The sequence below is a fragment of the Eubalaena glacialis genome, chromosome 13, assembly GCF_028564815.1.
Source record: "Eubalaena glacialis isolate mEubGla1 chromosome 13, mEubGla1.1.hap2.+ XY, whole genome shotgun sequence".
NCBI lineage: Eukaryota > Metazoa > Chordata > Mammalia > Artiodactyla > Balaenidae > Eubalaena > Eubalaena glacialis.
Window position 1 is genome coordinate 90,365,814 of NC_083728.1, and position 24,969 is coordinate 90,390,782.

Sequence of the window (24,969 nt, forward strand, 5' to 3'; positions counted from 1 at the left end):
TCCTCCCTCAGGCTGGGAAACATGAAGAATTAATCGTGTTTCGACATCTTGGGACCTTGCTGACACTGGAGGGACTGTCCCTCCAGGGCTAGCCAATCCCTAGAGATGGTACATGACTGGTCTGCAAGTGAATCTTTCCCGTGCACACCAACCAATCCTTAGCCCATCCCCCCACCCTTCCTCTATGGGACTCGCACAGTCCGGGCCACTATCCCCCTGCCCTCATCACCCCATGGCCAGGTGCCAGACAACTAGGGACAGCCCTTATGCCTCAGAGTCCTCTGAACTTATTCAAACTAGTTGATCGTAAACCTGCTTAGCTGGCTTACCCTGCCTCACCCATTTCTTCACCAAAAAAAAAAAAAAAAAGGGCTCTTGCCCATGTTTTCTCTTGCTCCCTCTGCCTCCTGACCAGTCCTGGTGCTTCCCTGTGTGGCCCTTTGTGGCATGGTGTGCCGTGCCCCTTCCTCTTGGGAGCTGTGAGTAACACACCATCTTTTCAATGGCAGTCATCTCCTGACCTGTTGGCCTCACCATGTCTGAATAATAAAACCTACATTTTCAGCACATGGGAGCAGCTAATTCTCACTCTTTGCCTTCATGGCCCTGCAGGTCAGCCCTAACCCAGTACCTGATACCTGGAGAAGGGGGAGCTGCTAAGTTTGCTCCTGTGGATACAGATATTTTTTTCTTTCTGCCTCTTTCATTATTCATCACTCTAAATTTGATGTGGAAGCAAGTGGGGGGAAATGATAGATGCCTAAATATACTCTCAGACTGTGAGCAGTTGCCTCTCTCTTGAGGTGGGGATTGTCAGGAGAGGAAGGGGAATGATCAGGGAGGACTTCCTGAGAGAGGGGGCCAGGGGGAGTTTTTTTTCCTGGGACTGAAAAGGGGGAGAGGGCGATGGTGACAAATCCAACATGGCCTGCCTGGAAGCTTGGGCCAGGCTGGGGTGGAAAGGCCAGAGAGGTAGTAGCAAGGGATGAAAGATCACTGGATCAGGAGTCAGGAGACCCCAGGTTCTAGTCCTTGATTTGCCAGAGTCTCTCAAGGCCTGTTTCCCCATCTGTAAAAGCTCCCATCGAAGCACCCGTTTGGCTTCCTATGACGAGGAAGGCATGGGGTTACCAGCCTGGAGGTTGGGTTGGGGAGAACAGCACCCCTGGATTTTAACATGGCCCCAGGCCAAGCATCTCTGGCTACACATGTGGGAGAGGCAGGGAGGTGGGGGTGGGGGTGATGGCAAAGTTGGAAGAGACATATCCAAAGAGGAGAGATTAATCATGTCTAGAGGAAGCTCCCCAGAGAGCAGCCTTGGGCCTTTTCTCTACAACAGTGTGTCAATGACTTAGTGATGTCATTGACACAGTCCAAGATGGACTGGGTCTCAGAATGATCCGAAGGCCGGAACAGTGATGCAAAGGCACTGAGGCACTTTCCCAGGGATCGGAAGAGCCCTTCTCACAAATCCATGCACTGGAGATGTGAGATGCAGAAGGGTAGAAAGAACTCAGCATCAGCAGGGGCACCGAGGCGGCTGGTTCACTAGGAGCACCATGTTCAGGTGCTGGGAGGGGATGGGGACAGGACAGAACAGGTGACCCAGCCCTGTGGGCTGGTTACAGGGAGGGACAGCTCAATTCAGTACCAGGAGACATGTCTGTCCACGGAGACCTTCCACAAGGGAATGGGCTGCCTCCACAATAAATGGGTTTCTTCCCTCCCTCCCCTCAATGCCCCACTGGATGGGTGGGAAGAAGGAATTCCTTCACTGAGAAGACTGCCTTTTTCAAGATGCACCATTCCAGGAGCAAGAAGGGGCTGGCCAGGTGGCAGGAGGAGGGGAGTCCAGATTGGGGGGGCTGGGGGCTGGATAGTGGGAAGAGGCCCTGAAGCCCTGCTGCCTGCCCAGCAAGTGCCCAGTTCCCAGGGAATGGGAATGTTGGCTGGGGCTCAGCCTGGGCGGGCACCAGCACTGTCCCGGCTGCCCCAGTGTCTCAGGCAGTGCCCCTAGTCCTCCCTGTGGACATAGGAAAGATCTGGATGGAGAACTTGGCTCACTTGGCGCAGGGGTGACCCTGAACTTGGAGGGGGTTTGCCCTGACTGGGGAAGGTGGATGATTTGGATCTGCTGCTCTGGGACACTCAGAGGACGCAGGCTACTTGAGGTTGGTACCTGAAAGGGGGAGGGGCTGCTGAGCATCGGCCTAACAGACTCCTTCACCCCATCCTGAACAACCCACCCACACCTCACCAGGCAGCACAGACTCGATCCAGACAGGTCCGTGGCCGCGAAGCGTGAAGCCGAAGCTCTTGTTGCCCTTGTAGACTCGGACGGTCCTGGGGAGAAAGAAGGGGTGGGTGGCGGGCGGGCAGCGTGCCTTTCCCTGGGGAGAGGAGCCTGTGGGGTGCAGGAGATGGCGACGTCCAGTGTCCCGCTCCCCTTCACCTCTCCTGGACCCCAACCCCCAGGTGTCCTCGCTTCGCCCCCGCGCCCTCTGCCCGGGTCTCCGTCCCGAGCCCACCGACCGAGAGGCGTCCGCAGCCCGCGCCCACGCGTCTCGGATACCTGCGCGCGCCCCCGGGGCCGGCGCGGCTGCCGAGCAGAGAGGCGGCCTTGCGCTGGGGAGGCTCGTCGGGGCGGCGCGGGGCGGCGCTGGCGCGCGTGGACACCAGGAGGCGCTCCGGCCGCTCCTCGCTGCGGCTCCGGCGCAGCCGCTGCGCGCCCTGCGCCCGCCGGGCGCGGCATAGCTTGCCCAGCAGACCCTGAGACACGACCTCGTCGAAGCGCGCCCGGTGCTTCTTGGGGATGAAGATCCTGTGGGCGAGGACAGCAGAGTCGGGGCGCGCCCCCGATCGCGCCCCGAACTCGGCAAACCTCGGCCCAAAGACTTCTCTTCGTGGGCGCTGCCCTCGGCTCTCCCCTCCACCCAGGGGTGGCAGGGGAATCAGCAGCCCACATCCCAAGTGTACCCCTCGGTGCCCGGACTTGCGCCCCAACGGGCCCGGGCCACACGAAGGCCACGGCGCCCTGCTTGCTGCACTTCGGGAAAGTCTCGTTCCCACTGTCCCCATTACTCTGGCCTCGGGACCTTCAGTGCCCTCAAAGCCTGTCCATGGACCGGTTCCTCCTCTTGCCTCTGTCTTCCCATCTCTGGCCTCTCCCAGACTCCCTCATCTCATGCCCTCCCACCAGCCAGGCCAAACACCAGATAGGGGTCCCCACCACCCACCATCTCCTTGCCTGATTCCAGGCAACTCTGCTGCAGAAAACTGAAGCCACAATCTGCTCCGGGGTCAGACTTCGCCCAGACCCTCATCAGACTCCCCATCTCCCAGCTTGCTTCTCCCAGCAGCCCTCTCTACAGCTGCCGCCTCAGAAAGTGCCAGGACCACCACATCCAGTCCTGTCTTGTACACTTTTGCCCAGGCTGTGGCCCCCACCTAGCACACTCTCTCTGCTCTCCTAGCTAAACTGGGCTCGCCCTTCAACACCCAACACTGGCCTTCCTTCAGTTTTGTCCAACATGTTTTAGGAAGTCTCTGCTATCTGTGCCAGCCAGGCGCTGGGCTTCAAAGCTGAAGGTACTGTGGATCCTGCTCTAAAAGGAGTCACCCTGGAAGTGATGAGAGGCAGTGGGGAGGCTCACACAGTCCCTTGTTGGGGTCCACACCCTGGAATATTTCCTTGGTGCCCATAGGTCTCCTCGGCAAGGCTGGAAGCTCTCAGAGGGCTGGGTCTGAAGCTTGGGTGTGACCCACAGTGACCAGCCAGGGCTCGGCACATGGTTGGGACTCAGAGACTCAGTAAATGGGGGTCTACCAGTGGCCCACCCATACTTCTGAGTAATGCAGCAGTTAACATCCTGGTGGACTCCCTGGCCCATGGCAGAGGATTCTGAGGCTCAGAGAGGATCCCTAACTTTCCAGGGTTACTCGGCTGCCCTCGGCACAGCTGAGATGGAAGCCCAGCCTCTGGACCTCTGCACTGTGGCAGGGCTCTGTCGAGGGCCCCTGAAGGTCTGGTTGCTATCGTGGCCTCCCTGGCTGCATCCCAAGGCTCCCTTTCCTGTTCTTTCGACCAGGAGCCAGTGCCAAGGGCATGGGAGGAGGGGAGGGAGCAGCGGCCTTGCAGCCAGCTGAAATACGCCTCTGATGTCGCACAGTGGCCCCCACTAAGTTCCCCCGATCTCTGTGGGTAGTTTAATAAGGTCAGTGGAGAGACTAAGCTGCCTGGTGGGAGGGAAGGGATGTGGATCCTCGGGGAGGAGGGTGCATCAGGGCCTGCCCCCCACCCCTCAGTGAGCTCTGCTTCAGATCTGGATGTTCCAGGCAACCAGGAGGTTAGAATGATGGCCTGCTCAACTCTGCCAGGAGAGTCATCGCCTGATACACTCATCCTTGCCCACCCCCAGTGGTTCCCGAAAATCTAGAGCCTCAGTCGCATTCCCCAGATGGTCAGTCAAGGTCTCCAGAGCCTGACTTCTCCATCCGCCTGGCCTGCACATTCCCCACATGCCTCATGCTCAGGCAAAGCAGAGATGACAAGCCGGAAACTGTCTACCTTACACTTTGGCTCCGGCCCCAGGCTCCAGAAGGTATCAGCCCAACACCCCCAGCCCCTAGGTCCAACCTGTCACCCTCTAGCAGCAATAAGAAACGCCGCCACCCCGCCCCTGCTGTGGAAACCAGGTGAGTCACCAACTGCACAGATAGGAGAAGGTTGGGTGGCCCATTCCCTCCTTGGTGTTCTTGGGGCTGAGATGGAAGCCAAGGCTTCCTGGTGTGCCAGACGCCCTTTCTGGCTGGTGTGGGCCCTCCATGCGGCTCAGTCTGGCCCAGGCACCCCAGCCCTGGGTCTGCTCTGAACTGACTGGCCCAGCAGATCCAGATGCATGGACCACTGTGGCTGATGGCTTTGATGCCCCTTTGACCTGACAGCCTGGCTATGGCTGCCTCAGGACTCCCAGGTCCCTGCTATGCCAAGAAGCTTCTCTGTGGCCACAGGGCTCTTCTGGGTGCCACACAATGACCTTGCACTCAGAGTCAGTTCTGTTCTCTCTGGGGGATCAGGTCTAAATCCAACTCCAGATTCCTACCCGGGGCTCCCATAGGGTCCTCTCTCTCCACCACATTCCTCGCCTTGTTCTCTGCCCAGTTCCCTCAATCAGTCCGGTCGTAGGAAGGAAAGAGGGCTTTTCAAGCCCAGCCCTTGATCCCCGACCCGGATCCCGACCCCTAGGGCCTCGGACGGGTTCCAGGCGCCTAGCGCGGGGAACTCGCCCCTTTAATAACCTTCCGGTTTATGCCTGCCCTCCCAATCCCCCGCCCCCAGCCAGGCTCGGTGGGTGCCCACCTAGGACAGCGAAGCCCCTCAGTGTCCCAGCCCCACCCCTTTTCAGGTCAGCCGGAGGCGGGTCCGTCGCACCAGGGCGCGCGGTTCCCGGGGGCTCGGGGCGCAGTGGGGAAACTACCGAAAGTGCCGAGAGAAGCCCTGGTCCTTCCCCATCTGAAGCCGGCGACGGCGGCGCGGCAGGTGCCGATGGGCAGCGGGTGGCGGAGCCCGCGAGCAGAGCGAGGGCACCGAGACTCCACGCGCCTCTGCTGGGCGAGCGCTCTCGGCCCCTCCCGAGCCGGCTGGGCCCGAGGCCCCGTGCCCGCCCCCTCTCGGGTGGCCCCGCCCCGCCCGGCCCCGCCCCTCCGGGGGACCCTTCAGTCAGCTCCCCGCGAGCTGGGGCTGTCCGAGGCCAACACGCTGCCTCCTCTGGCCCCCTCCACGAGCACCTCCCCAGGCGCCTCGCCTCCGACCCCTCGGGCCGCGGCGCTCCGGAGAGTCCCCAACACCCGGCTGCAGCGAGGCCGAACCCGACCGTTCAGAGGAAGCTCCGACTGCCTTGTGCAGAGCCTGGGAAGGCTTTCTGGAGGAGGTGGCCTTTGCGCTGGGACTCGAGGACTCAGCAGGTGTCGGCCAGAGAGACCCTCCCTTCCCACCCAGGGGGGTAGCTCCAGAGGAGAAGGGGCTAGAGAAGGAGGCCTTGAATGCCGTTGTCAGCTGCTCAAGCTGCACTCCGAACAGTGAGGAGCCATGGGAGGGTATAAGGATGTAAGGGAAGGTGGAGGGACCCCAAAGGTTTTGGTACACCAGGGGAGGGGTGATGCTGGGAGGGGCACAGCAAAGGATGTTGGGATGGGACAAGTGGCCAGATTCTAAAACACAGGAAGTCAAGTTAATGAGATGTGGCGAGTGAGTGCAAGTGAGGAGGGGGCAGCCAGGTTGGGGCAAGTGCCAGGTGAGGGCGGTGGGGGGGGAATAGAGGGCCTCCCTGGGATGGGCGTGTCCTACTGGGAGAGGTGAGGGGAGGACCATCTAAGCGGAAGAGATGGAGATAACAGGAAAGGGGGTCTGGACTCCTCCTCTGACTCTGGGCCTGCCAGGCCTTGGAAGACACAGCAGGAGCAGGCCCCAGGGCCCCCACTGCATTGTCATTTCTTGCAGATCCGAGTCCTAGCTTCAGGCTGGAAAAGGTGAGAATCTGAGTTCTGAGGACCAAAGGATAGATGCCGGGGAGCCAGCCCAGGGCATCCTGGGAGGGGTTTCTCAGGGACAGCCTCAAAGGGGCAGGGCGCTGGGGGCAGGGGGTGGGGGGCTCAGCACAAGGAGGCGGCCACCACCCAGACAGGCTGGAACGGCAGAGGCAGGAAGCCCTGGGGGCTTTGCCTCCGCCTCAGTCTTTGCGGGGAACATCCTCCATGATCCTGCCTGTGGGTTCCTGCAGCCCGTCACAGGGAGGCCCCTGCAGACCTGACGGTCAGTCTCTGTCCTCTATCCAGGCCATGCTGCCCAACACACTTCAGCCCTGCATGCCTGGCCCCAGGGAGGCCACCACTCTGGGGTGACCTCTCACGGCTTTATGTCTCCCCTGCAGCAGCAGGAAGCCAGAGCCAGTCCTCATTCGGAGTCCTCCCCACGCCTGGCCTCAGCCCTGCCAGGGGGAGAAGTGTCTGAAAATCGTCACAGTGAGCACAGCTCCCTGTCATCCACAGGGCCACAGCCGTCCCATCATGATAGAGCCATTTCTGGTTGTTTGGTACCAGCTGTGATGGCCCAGCATCCAGAACCAGGCCCGCCTGAGGCTGTGAAGACTGTCCACGTTGCCATGGGCACTGGAGACGTGACCACAGAGCAGATGCTCCTGCTTGAATCCAGACACAGCAGTGCACTCGCTGCCTTGGGGCCAGGTTCCCCCCTCTGCCACCCCAGCACAGTGAAGGCACCAAAGGGGCCAGCAGCTGGTGCATCTGGCCACATGACCCATGGCAGCATAGGATGGGCCAGGCTGGTCTTGCTGAAATGTCTGCCCAGCAAGAGGGTACTACCAAAGGCAGATCATGGCTAGGGCAGTGTTTCTCAACTGGGGGTCCCCACAGAGGACATTTGGCATTGTCTGGAGACAGTTTTGGTTGTCACAAAATGACAAGTGGGAGGAGGGTGTGCTACTGGCATCTAGTGAGCAGAGGCCAGGGTTGCTGCTAAGCATCCTACAACATGCAGGACAGCCCCCAGCAACAGAGAAACGTGGGGCCCCAAATGTCGATAGTGCCATGGTCAAGGAACCTCTCTAGGGAGAAAGAGACCTTCCCTAGGGGAAACCAATTTAACTGAGCACATACTAGATGCCTGGCACTTCCCCCTACACAGTGTCATAGGACTTTCCAGGGAACTTTGTATGATGGTGTCTCTGACACTTGTCATTAAAGCAGAAAAGGGTGAAGGAGGTGCTCACACCCTATCCCCCAGATTCTCAACTAATCTCTTTTCTGCTTGAAATTGGCAGAGTCCGTTTATATGCTTTCCTACCAAGAACCCAACTGGGAACAAGTAGAAATGACCAACCCCATTTTTATGGATAAAGTGTAGAGGTTAGTGAAACTGCTCAAGGTCACACAGCCAGTGAGTGGACTTGGGGTCCGAGCTAGGTCTGCTGGGATCCAAAACACAGCTTCCTCCACCACCTCAGCTGTTTCCTCTCCCGACCCCCACCCCTGACCCTTTCCTTCTTTGCATTTTTCCCTGAAACCCTAGCAGAGCACAGAGCTGACTTTGCTTCCCTGTTCCCTCCTAACCACATCACGCTTTCCAAACTACCTGGCCTGTCCTAATTAGAAAGTCATTTTATCACTTCATCAAACTGGGATCCCTTTGGGGATAGACCCAAATTAGGCTCTGAGCCACAGGACGAACTGCTGTCGTAAAGAAAGATAAGACCCTTTACTTACAACATCGCCACTGACCCAGATCTCACCCTCACGACCATGCTAAGATGATGAGGCCACGCTGAATATTAAATTGTGTTTGATATTCATTAAATTCAATGTTAAAGAGTGACATGTGGCTAGTGGCTACTGCACTGGATGGCCGAACTTCGTGGTCTCACTGCTCCTTCTCCTTTCTCCCCAGGTCTTCCAGTTTGGCCACTGGGACCACCCCTCAGAGGCCACATGGTGATTTGGGTGGGTTCCAGCCTCTGTCGAGTGTGCACACACATGAGCACAACAGACGCGCACACGTGTATCTTTACCTACCCTTTGCTGCTGCACCTCTCATTCAAACCTTGTCTCTCCTCAGTCGGGGGGTCCCAAGGCCAGAGCCCTTCATGGCCCTCTACCAAGGCAGGGTGGGTCACAGCTAGGCACAGTTGGGTACCCAGGGTTGGGCTGTGTGTGGCACCACCCTCGCCTTGGCTCTCCGGGCTCCACCTCTGTGGCTAGATGCCTGGCCCTGATGAACTATCTTCCCACCTCCACAGGGCACATGCCACACCCCACCGGTCACTGTCTGAGCTCCAGCACTGGAACTTGCTGCCTGCTCCGAGCAGCCTGCCCTGACTGCCCTGTGCTGAGTTCATTCTCAGCTGCCCCCCGGCTGGTGCTCAGCTCTCAGAATCACAGAAAACTGTCTGTGATTCCTCCATGCCTTCTCTGAGCTCTCTCGGGAAGGTGCTGCGTGGGGATCATCACTTCATCCCTGGAACCCAGTACATGGGCACCAGAATACACCAGTACACCAGAGCCTGGTGGAGGGGGGTGGGGAGGTGGGGGGATGGGTGGCTGAAGCCACGCTGCCAGGGTACCCCTCTCCCTGCAGAGCCCAGCTGGGCACCGCCCCCTCCTCCAGCAGCCTCCCCAATTTTCCTGTCGCCCTTGACGCGCAGACAACAGAGGCTGCTGTTTCATCCTCCCCAGCAGCGCCCTGGGGACGGGGACGCCGCGGGGACTGGGCACCCCCAGGTGTCCAGGGTTCCCGCTTCCCAGGCTCTAAATCGAGCGTGCCCAAGGGGGTGCCTCCTCCACCCCGGCTCTTCCTGACCCGCTGCCGGCCGCTCGGGGACGAGCCGCGGACAGGAAAGGCGGGCGTAGGGGCTGTCCCGGGAGGCAGACCGGCTGGCCCGGCAGAGGCGGCAGGGGCGGAAGCCTGGGCAGCGCCGGAGGGAGATGAGGGACCGAGGGGGCCTCCAGCTGAGTCTGGCTGCTAACAGTCTTAAGACACGCATGCCAACTTCCCAGGGACGGCCTGGCCGCCCGGCCCCTGGCCCAGCCCTGGTGCGGAGGGGCGGGGTGGGGGGCTGCCCATCCATCACCTCCCCAGGGAGCCCTCAGCGCCAGCGCATCATCTGCTCTGCAAATTTGGCTCTAGAAATAACTTTTTTTCTCTCCGGATTTTCCCAGCAAGGGGCAGGCCCCTAACTCACCCCAGGCAGCTCATGGTGGCCTCTTTTGGTGGCCTTCTGTGCTCTGCTGCAGAGCGGAGACGCTGCGCCTGGGCTTGGGGAGTGGGGGTGGCCAGCCCGGTCCCTGACATTGGCCAGGCCCAGAGGGAGGGGCAGGCTGCGGGGTGAATGGCAGCGAGGGGAGGGGGCGGGCTGAGCCCAGGAAGGGGGAGGGGCGGGGTGGGGGAGCGTCACAGGCCGTGGAGGCAGGGGGTGGAGAGCCAGCCCCGCAGGATCCGTGCAGGGAACACATCATTCAGGCCCAGGGGGGCCTGATCAAAGCTGTGCGGTGCAGGGCAGGATGGGGGTGGAGGCGGGGGGCCGGTTTCGGGAGAGTCCCAAGGCCACTCCAGGTGTGGACCTACCAGGAGATTTTTTTTTTTCCTGAAGGAGGAATTTAGAAGGTCCAAAGCTGAGCAGAAAGTGCACAGCTAATTGGTTCATGTTCTTGTGACTGCTACTCATTTGCTGTGTGACTTTGAGCCAGTCCCTTAACCTCTCTGAGCCTCAGTCTACCTCTGTGGAATGGGGACAATAATAGTGCTGGTGGGATTCAGTGAGAGAGTGTTCCTCTAGGGTCCTGGCGATGTTCTTGGCATGCAGCTGGCATCATCAAAGGGCAGAGAGAACACACTGTGTATAGGATGGGGGGGTGGTGCCTGGGATGGACACAGCACAGCTCCAGACTTCCTTGTCTTGACACTGCACCATTACTCCCTCTCAATGAAGAACTAGGAGTGTCTTGGTGTCACATTGGAGATTTCTGTGATCTGGGTTTTGGGACAGAGCAGGGCAGACTGTGACTTCAGCTCAGGAGGTGGGTCTTCTCTGCAGCCCGTCCCAGCCCAGCAGTTAGCAGCCCTTTCCCTCTCACTCAAAGTGATGCCCTGGCAGCCAGCAAAGCCAACAGCTGCCCTTCCCAGGGTCAGCCTTCGGGGTCACTGGCCCACCCATATCCTGGGGCTGACGGGGTGTTGGGGTCCAGCTCAGGAGCGGGCCACGTGGCAACAGCAGCAGCAGAGCCTGGGGTGGTGGTGGGAGAGTGGACACCCCTGCTTGCCCATCCTTCCCCCAATTGAGGTACCTGAGGTTCTCCAGGAGGGGCCCACGGGCCTCGAGGGGCAGCACCAGGGTGAGCGCCCACACCAGCTCATCCACCCGCTGCTCAGCCGCGAACTGCTTGAGAGCAGCGAACACCCGCTCCTTGGTCATCGGCTGGTCCCCCAAGATTTCATCCACCTGCGGGGAAGGGTCTGATGAGTGGCCACAAGGGTCCCAGGGCAGAACACCAGGGAATCAGTCACCTCCCTCCCTTTCTCCCACAGGACAGCTGACGTGGCAGTCCCTTCTGGGCCCCCGTGAGAGCTCCTTACCCAGACCATGCCATTTCAGACCTCACAGTAGCCCAATGAGGTGGGCGGGGACAGTATCTTTGTTTTATATCTAAGGAAACTGAGGCTGCTAGGGGTGGGGTGACTTGCTCAAGGCCATGGAGTCAGGATTCAAACCCAGAGACAGCCCTTCCACTGAATATTGTAAGGATTAAAGGAATCCATTTAAGGGCTTAAAACACGTGCCAAGCACTCTGTAATTGCTAGTTACTATTATTATAACACTGTACTCCCTTCCACTACACTTTTCCGCTGAGAGATACCACAGAGAACATTCTGGCTCCACAAAAAAGCCCTGGAGTGCACGCGTCACCCCAAATTCTGGTTCCCTCAATGCTCCCTCTGGAATTTTGTTTTCTTCACCTTAGTGTGCAAACCAGCTGATGCCAGACAAAGCACATCTACTCAAAGGAGCCTACTGGACATGGGCAGTAAGAGTATCCAAAGCCTAAAAATGCACCTGTCATTTTACCCAATGATCTTGCATCTACGAATGTATCCTCGACGTGTCCTGACAAGTGCACGACGATATATGAGTGAAGAGGTTCACCTCTGCATTGTTTATGATACTGAGATGTTGGAAGCAGTATAAATATCTGACATTACAGGCTAAATAATTGTAGCACATCCATTTGGGGGATATTTCCTTGGCTATGCAGCCGAGATGAGAGGAAATCCCCAACCAGGTGAGAGGCAAGATCCTGGGCCTTATGTTGTAGCCTCGGGCAATCGGAGGCTCTTGCCCAGGGCTTTGGCTCCTGAAGGAATGATGCAGAGATGCAGGGACACAGAGCTTGTTCAGGGCAGTGGCAGAGCCCTGTAGCGCGCCCTGAGCAGACTCATCCTGAAGGGTGTTTAGGACAGCTGTGCTCCGGGTGGCCCATCCCTTCTTGCTCCTAAGCCTAGGTCTCCAGCGCTGATTCTATGAACTCTTCCTCCCACAAATTCCTTTTCTGTCTCAGTTAGCGGAGTCAACTTCTGTTGCTTCACAGCCAAGTTCACTCCATACTCTGCAATATTGGATATGGTTGATTCTAGGGTGAGCACTTTTTAAAAAAAAATTTTAACATCTCTGAAATCAGGTTGTGTCCTATGGCTAGTTGTCATTCCTGTGTATGTATGAATTTGGTCATAGGTTTCATATTGTTACTCCCATTGAGTTATATACATTGTGAGTACTAAATATGTCCAAGTAAGTCTAAAAGCCCTCTTCCACTAACTACAAATTAAGTGACAAGAAGATAAGGAAGCATGTGTCATGGGTCAGTTGGCAGGGATTTTTCTTTCTTGGTGGTAAATAAAACAAGTGCATCTTGCAATTGACAGTGTTTAAGGTTTGATGCAATGTGGGACCATTTGGCCAGAGAGAATGATGCTGTAGGTCTTTATTTAAAAACCATGAAATGGGGCTTCCCTGGTGGCGCAGTGGTTGAGAATCTGCCTGCTAATGCAGGGGACACGGGTTCGAGCCCTGGTCTGGTCTGGGAAGATCCCACATGCCGCGGAGCAACTAGGCCTGTGAGCCACAACTACTGAGCTTGCGCGTCTGGAGCCTGTGCTCCGCAACAAGAGAAGCCGCAATAGTGAGAGGCCCGCGCACCGCAATGAAGAGGGGCCCCCACTTGCCGCAACTAGAGAAAGCCCTCGCACAGAAACGAGACCCAACACAGCCAAAAAAAAAAAAAACACCCCATGAAATGGGGAGTGATGGCTAATGGGTGCAGGGCTTCTTTTTTGGGGTGATTAAAAAGTTCTAAAATTGTGGTGATGGTTGCACAGCTCTGTGAATATACTAAAAACCATTGAAGTGTACACTTTAAATGAATAAATTGTATGGTATATGAATACATCGCAATAAAGCTGTTATAAAATACATAGAAAATGTTTGTGATAAACAGGTAAGTGAAAAAAACAGGTTCTCAAATGGAACACACGGTGTTACATTTTTATCATAGATAATTACACATATGTCTACACAGGGAATATGCACTAAGGTTTATAGCGATTTTGATTATTTTTATGTCAATGGTTTCCATTTTTTAAACAGTGAGCTTATATGACTTACACAGTCAGGAAAAGGCATACATGTTGTCATTGCTCCTCTTTTCCCCTTTATTTTTTACTGTGGTAAAAATGCACATAACATAAAATTTACCACTGTAACCATTTTAATATGTACAATTCAGTGGCATTAAGTACATTCACAGTGTGGTGTAACCATCACCACCTTCTATTTCCAGGACATTCTCATCACCCCAAATGGAAACCCTGTACCCATTAAGCGGTCACTCCCTATTCCCTACTTCCTCAGCCCCGGGCAACCACTAATCTATTTTTCTGTTCTATGGATGCTCATACTGAATATTTCTTCTGACTGGAATCATATACTATGTGGGCTTTTGTGCCTGGCACGAAAACTTTTTTTTTTTTTTTTTTTTGCCTCACCGCATGTGGGATCTTAGTTCCCCGACCAGGGATCGAACCTGCACCCCCTGCAGTGGAAGCACAGCGTCCTAACCACTGGACTGTCAGGGAATTCCCACTATTACTTTTAAAAATGCAGCAGTTAACCATTGTCTGTCCATACTCCAGGAGATCCCTGCCTTGTTAGTCCAGGGTCTGGGGGTGCCTCTGGGTACTGACATCCTGAGCTAACCCTGAAGCAGGGGTGGGAGGCTGGGCCACTTGGTGAGCCTGGGAGTTTGCCACGCATCTCTCTCAGGACCGTGCAGGTGCAATTTCAGCCAGAACTGGGGCTGTTCAGTACCCCCTTCCATCCACCTCCAAACTTCTCAACAGACCCAGCATCCCTCCCCTCCACCCTCCACTCTCCTGGGCAAGGCCAACCCACAAGGCCACAGACATTCCACTGCACACACACACACACACACACACACACACACACACACACACCTGCCAGAGTCCCCACCCTCTCTTCCTGCCACCTATTTGTCACTCAGCTGTCAGCCTGAAAGTCCCCTCTTCAGGGAGCCTTTCCTGACCACTCCGTTCAAGTGGCCCCCATCACTCTCTCATCTCCCTGTTTATTTCCTCCCTTCATTGATCATCATCTGAAATAATTGTTCATTGATTTGTCCACTTGCTCATCGTTTCTTTCCCCACAGGCATGTCAGCAGCTATGAGAGCAGGCTCCCCTCCAGTCCTGTTCACAGCTGTTTCCCCAGCCCTTGCTCATCAGAGGGCTGTAATCAACAGAGGCAAAATGCATGGATTTCAGCGTCTCCACAGCCTCCTTCCCTTCAGCTCATACAAATGTTCACATCTCTCCCAGTAAATAAAGTCCTCCCTGATCCCACAACCCCACCATCCTCTTCTTTTTCCTGCTCAGAACTGTCTATACTTGCTCTTTCCATATGACTGTCCTTACCCGCCACAGTTCCCCCCTTGACTTGCCACAAGTGCTCCCTGACACCGCTCTGGACAAGGACCCCAGATGGTGACGCCTAGATCTTGATCTTCAGCCCAGAGCTTGCTCCTGAACTTCAGAACTGTACATCCAGCTGCTTTCTATGTGGTAGCACAAGGGGATTAAGGAAGGCTTTCCAGAGGTGGTGACACCATAGAGGATGAGCAGGTATTAGCAGGTGGCTTCCAGGGCATCCAGCCAGAGGCCACATCCTGTGCATGCCTGAGTCCCGGCGCCTGCACACCACGTCTCCCTCACCAGGTGTGATGGCCCGAGACATAGACCTGACATCTTATTCCTATCCAGGCCCGAGCACAGGGCTTGGTGCACTCAGTGAGCGTTTACAGAACTGAACCAAAGAGCTGGCAAGTGGCCGGCCGTTCTCGAGGTGCATTGCCCACAGCTTCCCCACCGACCTTTCTTTCCCTCTCGGGTGCGTGGGGCAGGCTGCAGTACCAGGCACCCCTTCTCGAGAACCCGCCAGACCGAGGAAGGTTAGTGGCTTTGAAATCAAAGTCAGCTGCAGCCTCGATTCAAAGGAGAACATGGCTAGGGGGAAAGATGTTTTATGTAAGAAAGAGGAAAAAATAGTTCCTCCCTCCTGGGGCCCCTGCCACAGTGCGGTTTTGGTGTCAGCTATTACCGAGATGCTCTCAACCTACATCTAAGCATGATGCGCCATCAAGGGACACTAATGGATTTTCTATTAAATATCAGACTCTTCAAGGAGGACAATCTGGGGCAGGAAGAGTACTGGTGAGAATCTGGGAGCTGATTGTTCAAAACCAATGGCGGGTGGCGGGGGGAGGCGCTCCACAGACACTGTTGATCTTCCTGAGGCAGTCTTTTTTTGGGATTTGTGGAGCTGCTTGGGGAGCTCTAACCAGAATCTACCACTCTCCACTCCTTCTTGCCAGAAAATGCACCACAGCTGACCTGGGCAGCTGGTCAGATTCCTCCCTCGGTCATGACCCCTGGCCCTGCTTCCTGGCCAAATCTGCATGTCCACCCTGCCCTTCTGGGGGCTCTGATGGACCCCCTTCCGACTCTCCAGGGATTGCATGGAGTCTGGGACAGACCTTTGGTTCTACAACAGGTCATCTGGCATTACAGCAGACTTTACTAGTTGCTATGGTCTGAATGTTTGTGTCCCCCCAAAATTTGTACGTTGAAAACCTAATGCCCCAGGTGATGGTATTAGGAGGTGGGGCCTTTGGGATGTGATTAGGTCATGAGGGTGGAGGTCTCATGAATGGAATTAGTGCTCTTATAAAAGAGCCCCAAAGAGCTCCCTCGCCCCTTTCACCATGTGAGGACAAAACCAGAAGTCTGCAATCCAAAGAGGGCCCTTGCTCAACCATGTTGGCACCCTGTTCTCAAACTTCCAGACTCCAGAGCTGTGAGAGATAGATTCCTGTTGTTTATGAGCCACCAATCTGTGGTAGTTTGTTACAACAGCTGGAATGGATTAAGGCGCTAGTGCTCACCAATATTTCTAGGTCTCCCGTCCTTCCTGGACACACAGAGGACTACATTTCCCAGCATCCTTTGGAAGCAGCAGTGTGACTGGTTCTGGCCGATGAGCATTGACGGGAGGTGCAGTGGGTGGGTTCCTCCCTTAAGAGTTGAGGCACAATCTTCTTTTTTTTTTAATGAATATTTTCTTAATTTTTTTAGTAGTTACCATTAAATTATTAACACACGTATTTACCTAAACTTAACAAACAACCAAAAAAAAAAAAAAAAAAAAAGACCCAAAGTCTGACATTAATCTCTGGCCCCTTCCTAGACAAGAAAAGAAATTTACGACACTTTGCTATGGAACACAGCTCACCTCCACTTATCACCCTATCATATTCCTTGTTAGTATTGCTTAGAATTTTAATTTTGTGAGGCACAATCTTCTACGCTCTCTTCCTCTTCTATGGGGAATCTTGGAGCTTCATGTTGAGATGGAGGAGTCTGGAATGCTGGGACCTCATGTAGAGGTCAGTCCTCTGGACCCTTAGAGGACTCTGTGGGGGTGAAAATAAACTGTGGTGGGTGCAAAGGCATCAATATCTTTGATGTTTGTTATTACGGGTGAGCTTATTATGGAGATAGGAAAAAGTCACATCTTTTGAGGAGTTGGACACTGGTGACCTAGGAAGGCCAGAGCTGAGTCCTGTGTGTATGTGTGAGTGACTGCCTGGACCTGGCTAGAGGCTGGCCTGCTTGGGGGCACGGGGCTGAAAGGCTCAACTGAGGTCCTGCCCAGATAAGGGGTTATGCTGGGGCACATGGTAGAGGTGAGGCTCCTGAGGGGGGTCAGTTTAGAAGGAGTGAGGACTGGGCCAAGCTTAGGTGCTGGAAGAGGCCAGGTGGGTGGGGATCTGATACCTGGGCAGTGAGCTGGGAGCCATTTGGGCAATGGCCAAACTCCAGCACAGCTTCCTGGCCCCCTGGCCCCCAAACCCCATAGCCAAATCCTGCCAAGGGCAGGACTGAGCAAATCCACTTCCATGGAGGACAAGGAATGGTATCTGAACTCAAGCGTCCCCAGTACCAAGCAGATACTAAGTTTCCAGGACATTGGGTTTGGCATCCACATGAGGCCTGAACCCTAGGCAGGGAGAGGGGAGTGTCTAGGCTCCAGACTATTTCCTGGCTCACTTGTTGTTCGGTTGGAGTTTCAGCCAAATGAGGGCCTTTGGACCACATCTGAAGGCCCTGGAGGACAGATATATGAGGGTGGATGGCCTGAGGTAGTTGCTGCACTGAGACCTTGCCGGTAGATATGATCATACTGGGCAGCCTCTTCCTCATATATGTGTCACATCCCAGGTTTCTTGGGTTTGCCTGGATTGGTCCAGTAAAGGGATAGGTATCTGCAAATCAGGGATTTCTTGGGATTCTGCCCTGAGGCCAATACCATCCTCAGTCTTTCCTTCCCAGCCCCGGGTCCCCACCTCTCCTGGTGGCTACCCCTTACTTCCTGAAGGTGACTCAGGCCTTGGGCTCCTCTTTTGGCTGGAGGCCTTGGCCATTTCAGGCTCCTAACTCTCAGTCCTCAGGGAAGTCCTAACTTTCCACCTGAGAACACTCAGAGCCTGTTTGTGCCAAAGTCTGACAGGAGATGACTTTGGAGGTTTGGGGGACCCAAACCTGGGCCTCCTGTGGCCAACCTGCCATCCAGACTGCTGTGCAAGTCAGGGCCAGATCCCGGTTTTGTGGGGGCTTGAAATAGGTGTGGCTCTTTTATTTATTTATTTTGGGCTGCGTTGGGTCTTCGTTGCTGCGCGTGGGCTTTTCTCTAGTTGCGGTGAGCGGGAGCTACTCTTCGTTGTGGTGCGTGGGCTTCTCATTGCGGTGGCTTCTCTTGTTGCAGAGCACGGGCTCTAGGCACATGGGCTTCAGTAGTTGTGGCACATGGGCTCAGTAGTTGTGGCTCGCGGGATCTAGAGTGCAGGCTCAGTAGTTGTGGCGCACGGGCTTAGTTGCTCCGCGGCATGTGGGATCTTGCCGGACCAGGGCTTGAACCCGTGTCTCCTGCATTGGCAGGCGGATTCTTAACCACTGCGCTACCAGGGAAGCCCAGGTGTGGCTCTTTTAAAAATAACACTATGTACTATGGTCTGAGTGTTTGTGTCCCCCTCCCCAATTTATATATTGAAATTTTAACCCCCAAAGATGGGGCCTTTGGGAGATGTTTATGTAATGAGGGTAGAGCCCTCATTAAGGGATTAATGTTCTTATAAAAGAGACCCAACAGAGATCCCTAGCCCCTTCCACTCTGTGGAGACACAGCAAGAAGGCCGCTGTCTGTGACCCAGGAAGTGGGTCCTCACCAGACACTGATCTGCTGGCACTGTGATCTTGCACTTCCCAGCCTCCAGAACTGTGAGAAATAAATTCCTGTTGTTTATAAGCCACTCACACTCTGACAGTTCATTATAGCAGCCGCAGTAGACTAAGACACTATGTTACTAATACGGGCAATAGAAAGAATGATCCACTACCACACACAACAGGGATGAAAGTCACAGATATAACATGACCACAAGAAGCCCAGCACCAAAGACTACGTGTTATATAATTCCATTTATATGATGTTCACAAACAGGCAAAAGTCATCTGTAACGATGGAAGTCAGAATAGTAGCTACCTCTGGTTGGGGCAGATAGACAGGGAAAGGGGCACATGAGAACCTTCTGGGGTGAAGGAATCATTCTATGTTCTGCATTCTATTACTGTCTGTATTCTATTAATCTACAGGTGGATCAGGGTGGTAGTTACAAGGGTGTATGCCTAGGTAAGTTTTACTGAGCTGTGGAGCCGTATTACCTCAATAAATAAAGAAAAGCAACTCCCACAAATCAAGCCCCTGACGTGCCCCGCCCACAGTGCCCGCCCCCCAGAACAATAGCCCCTAGAGCCCCACCCCCAGACCGCCCCGCCTCCTAGGGCCCCGCCCGTCCTGCCCTGGGCGCCCTACCTTGCGGCTGAACTCCTGGGCTTTGCGCCTGCGCTCTCGGTGCACGGCGTCGGGGCGTTTGCGGCCGGTCAGGCGTAGCAGCTCTCGGCCCAGAGAGAGCCCGCGGCTGGAGCGAGGGGCCCGCGAGGCTGTGGCCAGGGGTGCACAGCCGGATCCCGCGCCGGGGCCGCCATCGGGGCTGGAGAGCACGCCCAGGCTGGGCGGCACCCGCGGGCAGCGCCGGGCCAGGCGCACGAGGCGCTCGCGGCTCAGGCCGCCCACGGCCAGCCCCTCCACCTCCAGGATCTGGTCCCCGGGCCGCAGACCCCCGGTGTGTGCGCTGCTCCCTTCGGCCACCTCCAGGACGAAGCAGGGACCCGAGCCGCCCAGCCGGAAGCCGAAGTCCTCGGGCCAGCCCTGGTTGGTGGCTGGCATGGCAGTGGTGTCCGAGCAGCTGGAGAGGAAGAGAGACTGCACACTGGGCTGCATGCCGCTCAAAGACTCAAGGCCTGTGCTAGTCTGAGTCTCTACTTCTTCCTCTCTGCCTCCATGTGGAGAATGAGTTCTTAGGATATTGTCTGAACTCTTGGATCCAGTTGTGCCTGATTCACCAACTTGCATGGGACAAAAGGACTTTCCAGTGGTATGAGCTCACAAATTCCTACTGACTTCGGGGGTTATTTGCCCTTTGAATTGCCCTCCTTGAGGAAGCATGATATGGCTGATTCGGGGTCTCTGGGCTCCTGGCCTTAGGACAGGCTCGGGGTAGGGAAGGTGACTCTATCCTCCAAAAGCAGATGATTGTGTGGGCTGGAGACACAAACACATCATGGGGAGGCGAGGGTGACACTTCATAGGTAAGGCTTAGTTTTCTGGGTAGGAGTCCATAGTTCTGAGGACTTCTTGATGCTGGCTTAGAAGAACCTCTGAGGGCTGGATTTTGAAGGCCCTGGTCTTGGTACCCCTCAGCCCTCCGAAGATGTTTGGAGGGCCCTCCACCCACACTATGGGTGTCATCCTCCCACTGGCTCCCTCTCCCAGGAGCTGGCCTCTCCCAGGACACCTGGGGAAACTTCTTAGAACCATTGGGGGCAGGGAGGAGGTCCAAGGTTCCAAGAGCATCATGGACTGGGAGGAAATGTCCCTGAGTGACATTCAGTGAGAACCCGTGTCACCTGCCACCAGAGTGCACGGTGTGAGAACTCACACTTGGTGGGGTGGAAGCTGCCATACCCCGAGGCTGGCAGGCTCACTCCTGAGCCCACCCCAGGGGCCCTGGTCCTCTTCTGCAGGCAGTGGTGCCACCATGGATCCTCAGGGACACTTACTCTGTCACATGGTGGCATCACTGGACTCCTGGGTCCACTGGGCCCAGGCGGGGTGGGGGCATCCCCGTGTCTTGGAAGGGCCTGAGATCAGTTCTTGTACCACAAGAGAAGCAGTCAGCTCCTCCACGATCAAAGAGGGGCGGCTGGAAACTGTGCACACCTATTCTGACCAGCGACCTGTGGCAGGGCTGCCTATCAGAGGCCAGAGCAGGCAACTCCCAACACATCTACACCCAGCCTGGGGAGCCTGCAGAACCAAAGAGGCTGCCAGCAAGCAAACCCTGCCGGGCGTTGGAGATGTGTCTAGCCCTCCAGTGCGTCCGCAGCCCTGCAGGTTGACCAAAGCCCTCTCTCACCCATGCAGAGCTCCCCGTCTGGGTCACTCTCCTCCCTCATCTTCCCCTGGAAACAGGACTCCAGGCTCCCAACAGGGCTTACGAGAGGGAGGCATCCCAGGGCTGCCCATCCCAGAGTACTAGGTCCCCCACCTCCCTCCAGGTTTGCTCACCTTCCTCCCTGGTGACGGCAGTGGCTGCAGTGACAGAGCACAGTGCTCGCGGGACACCTGGGGACACTTGCTTGTTGCCGGCCCTCTGCTGCTCAGGGCCTTGGCATCGGTTACTGATGCGTCCGAGGTGACAGCTGGAGTTTCTAAGGCAAAGTGATCCTCTGAGTAACCCGAGAAGGCCCCGGTTACCAGGTGGACCAGCGGGATGGTTGGACAGCTTGGCCAGGGCCCAGAGTGGCCGGCCCCTGCTGTAGGGTCCTGGGGGATGCGCAGTGGTCCTCAGGCAGGTGTGAAGACTGACTGGAGCTGGGCCTGGGGCCAGGTCCACCCCTGAGGTCCCAGAGCTTGGCAGGTGGGTCAAGAGGATTCAACTGGGCTGTTTGGCGGTGGGGGTGATGGCACAGGGGACTGATGAGACTCACTGGGGCATGGAGATCCAGTCCCCACAGAGGACACCACCGCCGGAGCCCCACAGGCCAGGTTTATTGGCAGGAGAAGGGGAGACCCAGTCCAGAAAAAGAGGTTTGGATGGGAGAAAAGATGCTGACCTAAGTAATTTTGGAAACGAGCAGGGTCTGTAAAACGAAAGGCAAAAGGAACTGTGCATAACAGTGTGCTCTAGTTGGTAAAGTTGTTCCCTACAGGGGTGCAGGTTGACAATTCTGAAATCACAGTGTACATGCACACTGGCACTGAACAGTTAAGTCAGTGGATCATGGGAGCCAGGTTTCTCCCTGTTGGAGTGGGAGATTACCGATGAGCAAAGGGGAAAAGCTAGAATGACCCGTGAGGCGCTGGATTAGAGTCAGGAACAGCAGTATGAACTCATGCTTCGCCTACTATTGCAGCAGATGGATACACACAGAAATATTTACAGATATGCGCATATGCATAGGTTAGTACCTGCACATCAGTTTGCTTGCTCTGTCAGCTGAGAAGGCTTAGAAGCAAGGACATCCCAGCAGCAATGAGCACATCCAGTGCCAGATCTTGATTTCTAATATCATTGCCCAGTAAAAGGAGCCTGGGCTCCCTGGAGAAATGACTGATTCCAGGGCTGGGGCAGGAAATATACAAGGTGAGACTGGAGCATATTCTAGTGCTGGAGAGTAAGGAAGTGCTAAACACACACACACACACACACACACACACACACACACATGATGGGGTTTGTCAAAGGGACACAGGAGCTGAAGGAAAGGGTTCCCTGTGGCCAAAACTGGAACAATTTGAGCAAAAAAGTAAATAACATAGTGTTGGGTTACAACCCAAAGTATAAAATAAGTACCCGCAAGTTTACACTGATATAAACAATTGATTAAATAAATAAGTGAGAAAAGAGACATATCTCCTGTGCAGAAGAATTCCAGATAATTTAGACGGCTATTTCTCCTTAAGGAGGTGGAACGGAACTCCCCACCCTTAAGTGTGGGCTGAGCGTAGTGACTTCTTTCCAAAGAGGACAGATGCGAGGGTGGGGAGACAGTATTTTGCAGTGGAGAAACCCGAAGAACATGACCTCAGTCAGGTGATCAAGGTCACCACAAGCAGGGAAAAATCAGGTTGATAGCACGGACCCTTTATTTGATGTGATGGGAATGGCACTTTGCCTCTGTGGACTTCCTCCGCAAAACCCGTAATCAGTCTGACCACGAGAAAAACTTCAGGCAAACCCAAATTGAGAGACATTCTGAAAATACCTAGCTCTTCAAAATGGTCAAGGTCATCAAAAACAAGAAAAGTATGAGAAACTGTCACAGACTGGAGGAGGCTAAGGAGACCTGATGACTAGATGCAACATGGGATCCTGGGACGGAGAAAGCACATTAGGTGAAAAGTTAAGGAAATCTGAATTAGCTAATAATAATGGGTCAGTATCAGTTCATTAGGGGTGACAAATCGACCACAGTAATGTAAGGTGACAGCAATAGGGGACATTGGGTGCAGGGTAAGAGGGAACTCTGTACTGTCTTCCCAACTTTCTGCAAACCTAAAACTGTTCTAAAATTAAAACTTTATTTTTAAATCCTTTTCTCAGGATGTGGGGAATGGGGATCAGACAGATTAGAAGATACTCTTAATAGGTCACCATGATTGAACTGTATGTTTTCCAGAGTTTGCTTTACCCAAAGGTGCTCCAAGTTACTGTGTGTGTGTGTGTGTGTGTGTGTGTATGTGTGTGTGTGTGAGAGAGAGAGAGAGAGAGAAGTGTATATATGTGTGCTCTAGTCTCATGTACATTATAAACTCTGCTAGGAAGCTTACAGTATATCCTCATTGGAAAAAAAAATAACCGTGAGTGAACAAGAGTGTCCCCAGAGCCTGGTAGAACAGTGACTGATGTTGTAATTGAGTACATCTTCAAGCACAACTCTGAATGCCTGTTAGGCTGCATAACTGTCGTGCTGCATGGTAATTGGACATAAACCAGGGCAGTCACATGGCTGATTTACTTGGGCTGCTCTTTTGTCCTCTTGACTAACAAAGTCTATATGGTACAAAATTAAGTTACCTGACACCACTGATGGGAATGTAAAATGGTATGACCATTATGAAATACTGTTTGGCAGTTTCTTAAAAAGCTAAACATACTAAACACTTTTCAAATGACCCACCCATCCCACTCCTGGGTATGGATTTACCCAAGAGAAATGAAAGCATATGCCCACACAAAGACTTGGACATGAATCCATCGACAGATGAATGGATAAAGAAGATGTGGTACATATATGCAATGGAATACTACTCGGCCATAAAAAAGAATGAAATAATGCCATTTGCAGCAACATGGATGGACCTAGAGATTATCATACTAAGTGAAGTAAGTCAGAAACAGAAAGACAAATACCATATGATATCACTTGTATGTGATCTAAGTATATCAAAATGTGAATCTAAAATATGACACAAATGAACTTGTCTAAGAAACAGAAACAGACTCACAGACATAGAGAGCAAATTGGTAGTTGTCAAGGGGGAGGTGGGGGTGGGGGAGGGATGGATTGGGAGTTTGGGATGAGCAGATGCAAACTATTATATATGGAATGGATAAACAACAAGGTCCTACTGTAGAGCACAGGGAACTGTATTCAGTATGCTGTGATAAACCATAATGGAAAAGAATACGAAAAAGAGTGTGTATATGTATGTATGTATATATATATATATTCTGCTATACAGCAAACTGAATCGCTTTGCTGTACAGTAGAAATTAACACAACATTGTAAATCAACTCTACTTCAATAAAATAAATTTTTTAAAAAAGACTTGGACATGAATGTTTATAGCAGCACTATTCACACAGCCAAAAACTGGAAACAATCTTAATACCCATCTACTGGCGAATAGAGACACAGATTGTGGTCTATCTCTACAATGGAATGCTACTCAGTAATAAAAAGAAATGAACTACTGATACAATCAACAACAAGGATGAACCTCAAAAGCTCCATGGTGAAAGAAGCTGGTAATGAAAGGCTCTATGATTCCATTTATATTAAAATCTATAACATACAAGCTGACCTATAACATCGGAAAGCAGATGAGTGATTTCTGGGGCCGAGGTAGAGGCAAGGATGAATTGCAAAGGGGCGTGAGAAAACTTCTGGAGAAGATGGAAATGTTCTGTATTTTGATTGTGGTGGTAATTTGGCAGGGATGTGCCTGTCAAAACTGACTGAACTGTACGCTTTAAATGTATGCAGTTTCTTGTATATAAATTATACCTCGATAAAGGTGACTTTTAGAAACTTGAATTACTTGAGGGGTACACTCCTAAACCCTGTAACTTACGTAGGATGGGAAAGTAACACACACTGAGCCAGACCCCATCATGTGCCAGCAATTGTCATATATTTGTTATCTCATGTGATGGTCACGACTCTCCCAACAAAGTCAGAATTGTTAGCCCCAGTTCAGAGGGGAGAAAACAGAGCTTCAGAGAGTTAAGTGACTTGTCCAAGGCCACACAAGCTCATGAGTGGCTGAGATGGTGTTTGACCATCTCTGCCCTCCTCTACCTGAGCCCTCAGGGAGACTCATGGTCCTGTAGAACTGACCGCAGATGAATGCACATCTCTGCCCCCCAAGCC

The 24,969-nt window shown here is 53.9% G+C and overlaps 1 protein-coding gene across 3 annotated transcripts in view; it reads right to left on the bottom strand.

Moving 5' to 3' along the window:
• The window catches only part of GRID2IP (Grid2 interacting protein), a 34,073-nt gene extending 14,594 nt beyond the window's left edge, over positions 1-19,479 (bottom strand). The window contains exons 1-4 of one of the 3 annotated variants that reach the window (XM_061209462.1): positions 19,063-19,479; positions 10,855-11,009; positions 2,573-2,821; positions 2,258-2,343 (exon numbers count right to left, since the gene is read on the bottom strand). In XM_061209462.1, coding sequence (XP_061065445.1) covers positions 2,258-2,343; positions 2,573-2,821; positions 10,855-11,009; positions 19,063-19,476 — 904 coding nt within the window. In that variant the 5' untranslated portion in view covers positions 19,477-19,479. Of the gene's footprint in view, positions 1-2,257; positions 2,344-2,572; positions 2,822-5,477; positions 5,513-9,752; positions 9,767-10,854; positions 11,010-19,062 lie in introns of those variants that run through there. The other 2 variants (XM_061209461.1, XM_061209460.1) reach the window with 2 other exon arrangements.
• Between the last annotated feature and the right edge of the window lie 5,490 nt (positions 19,480-24,969).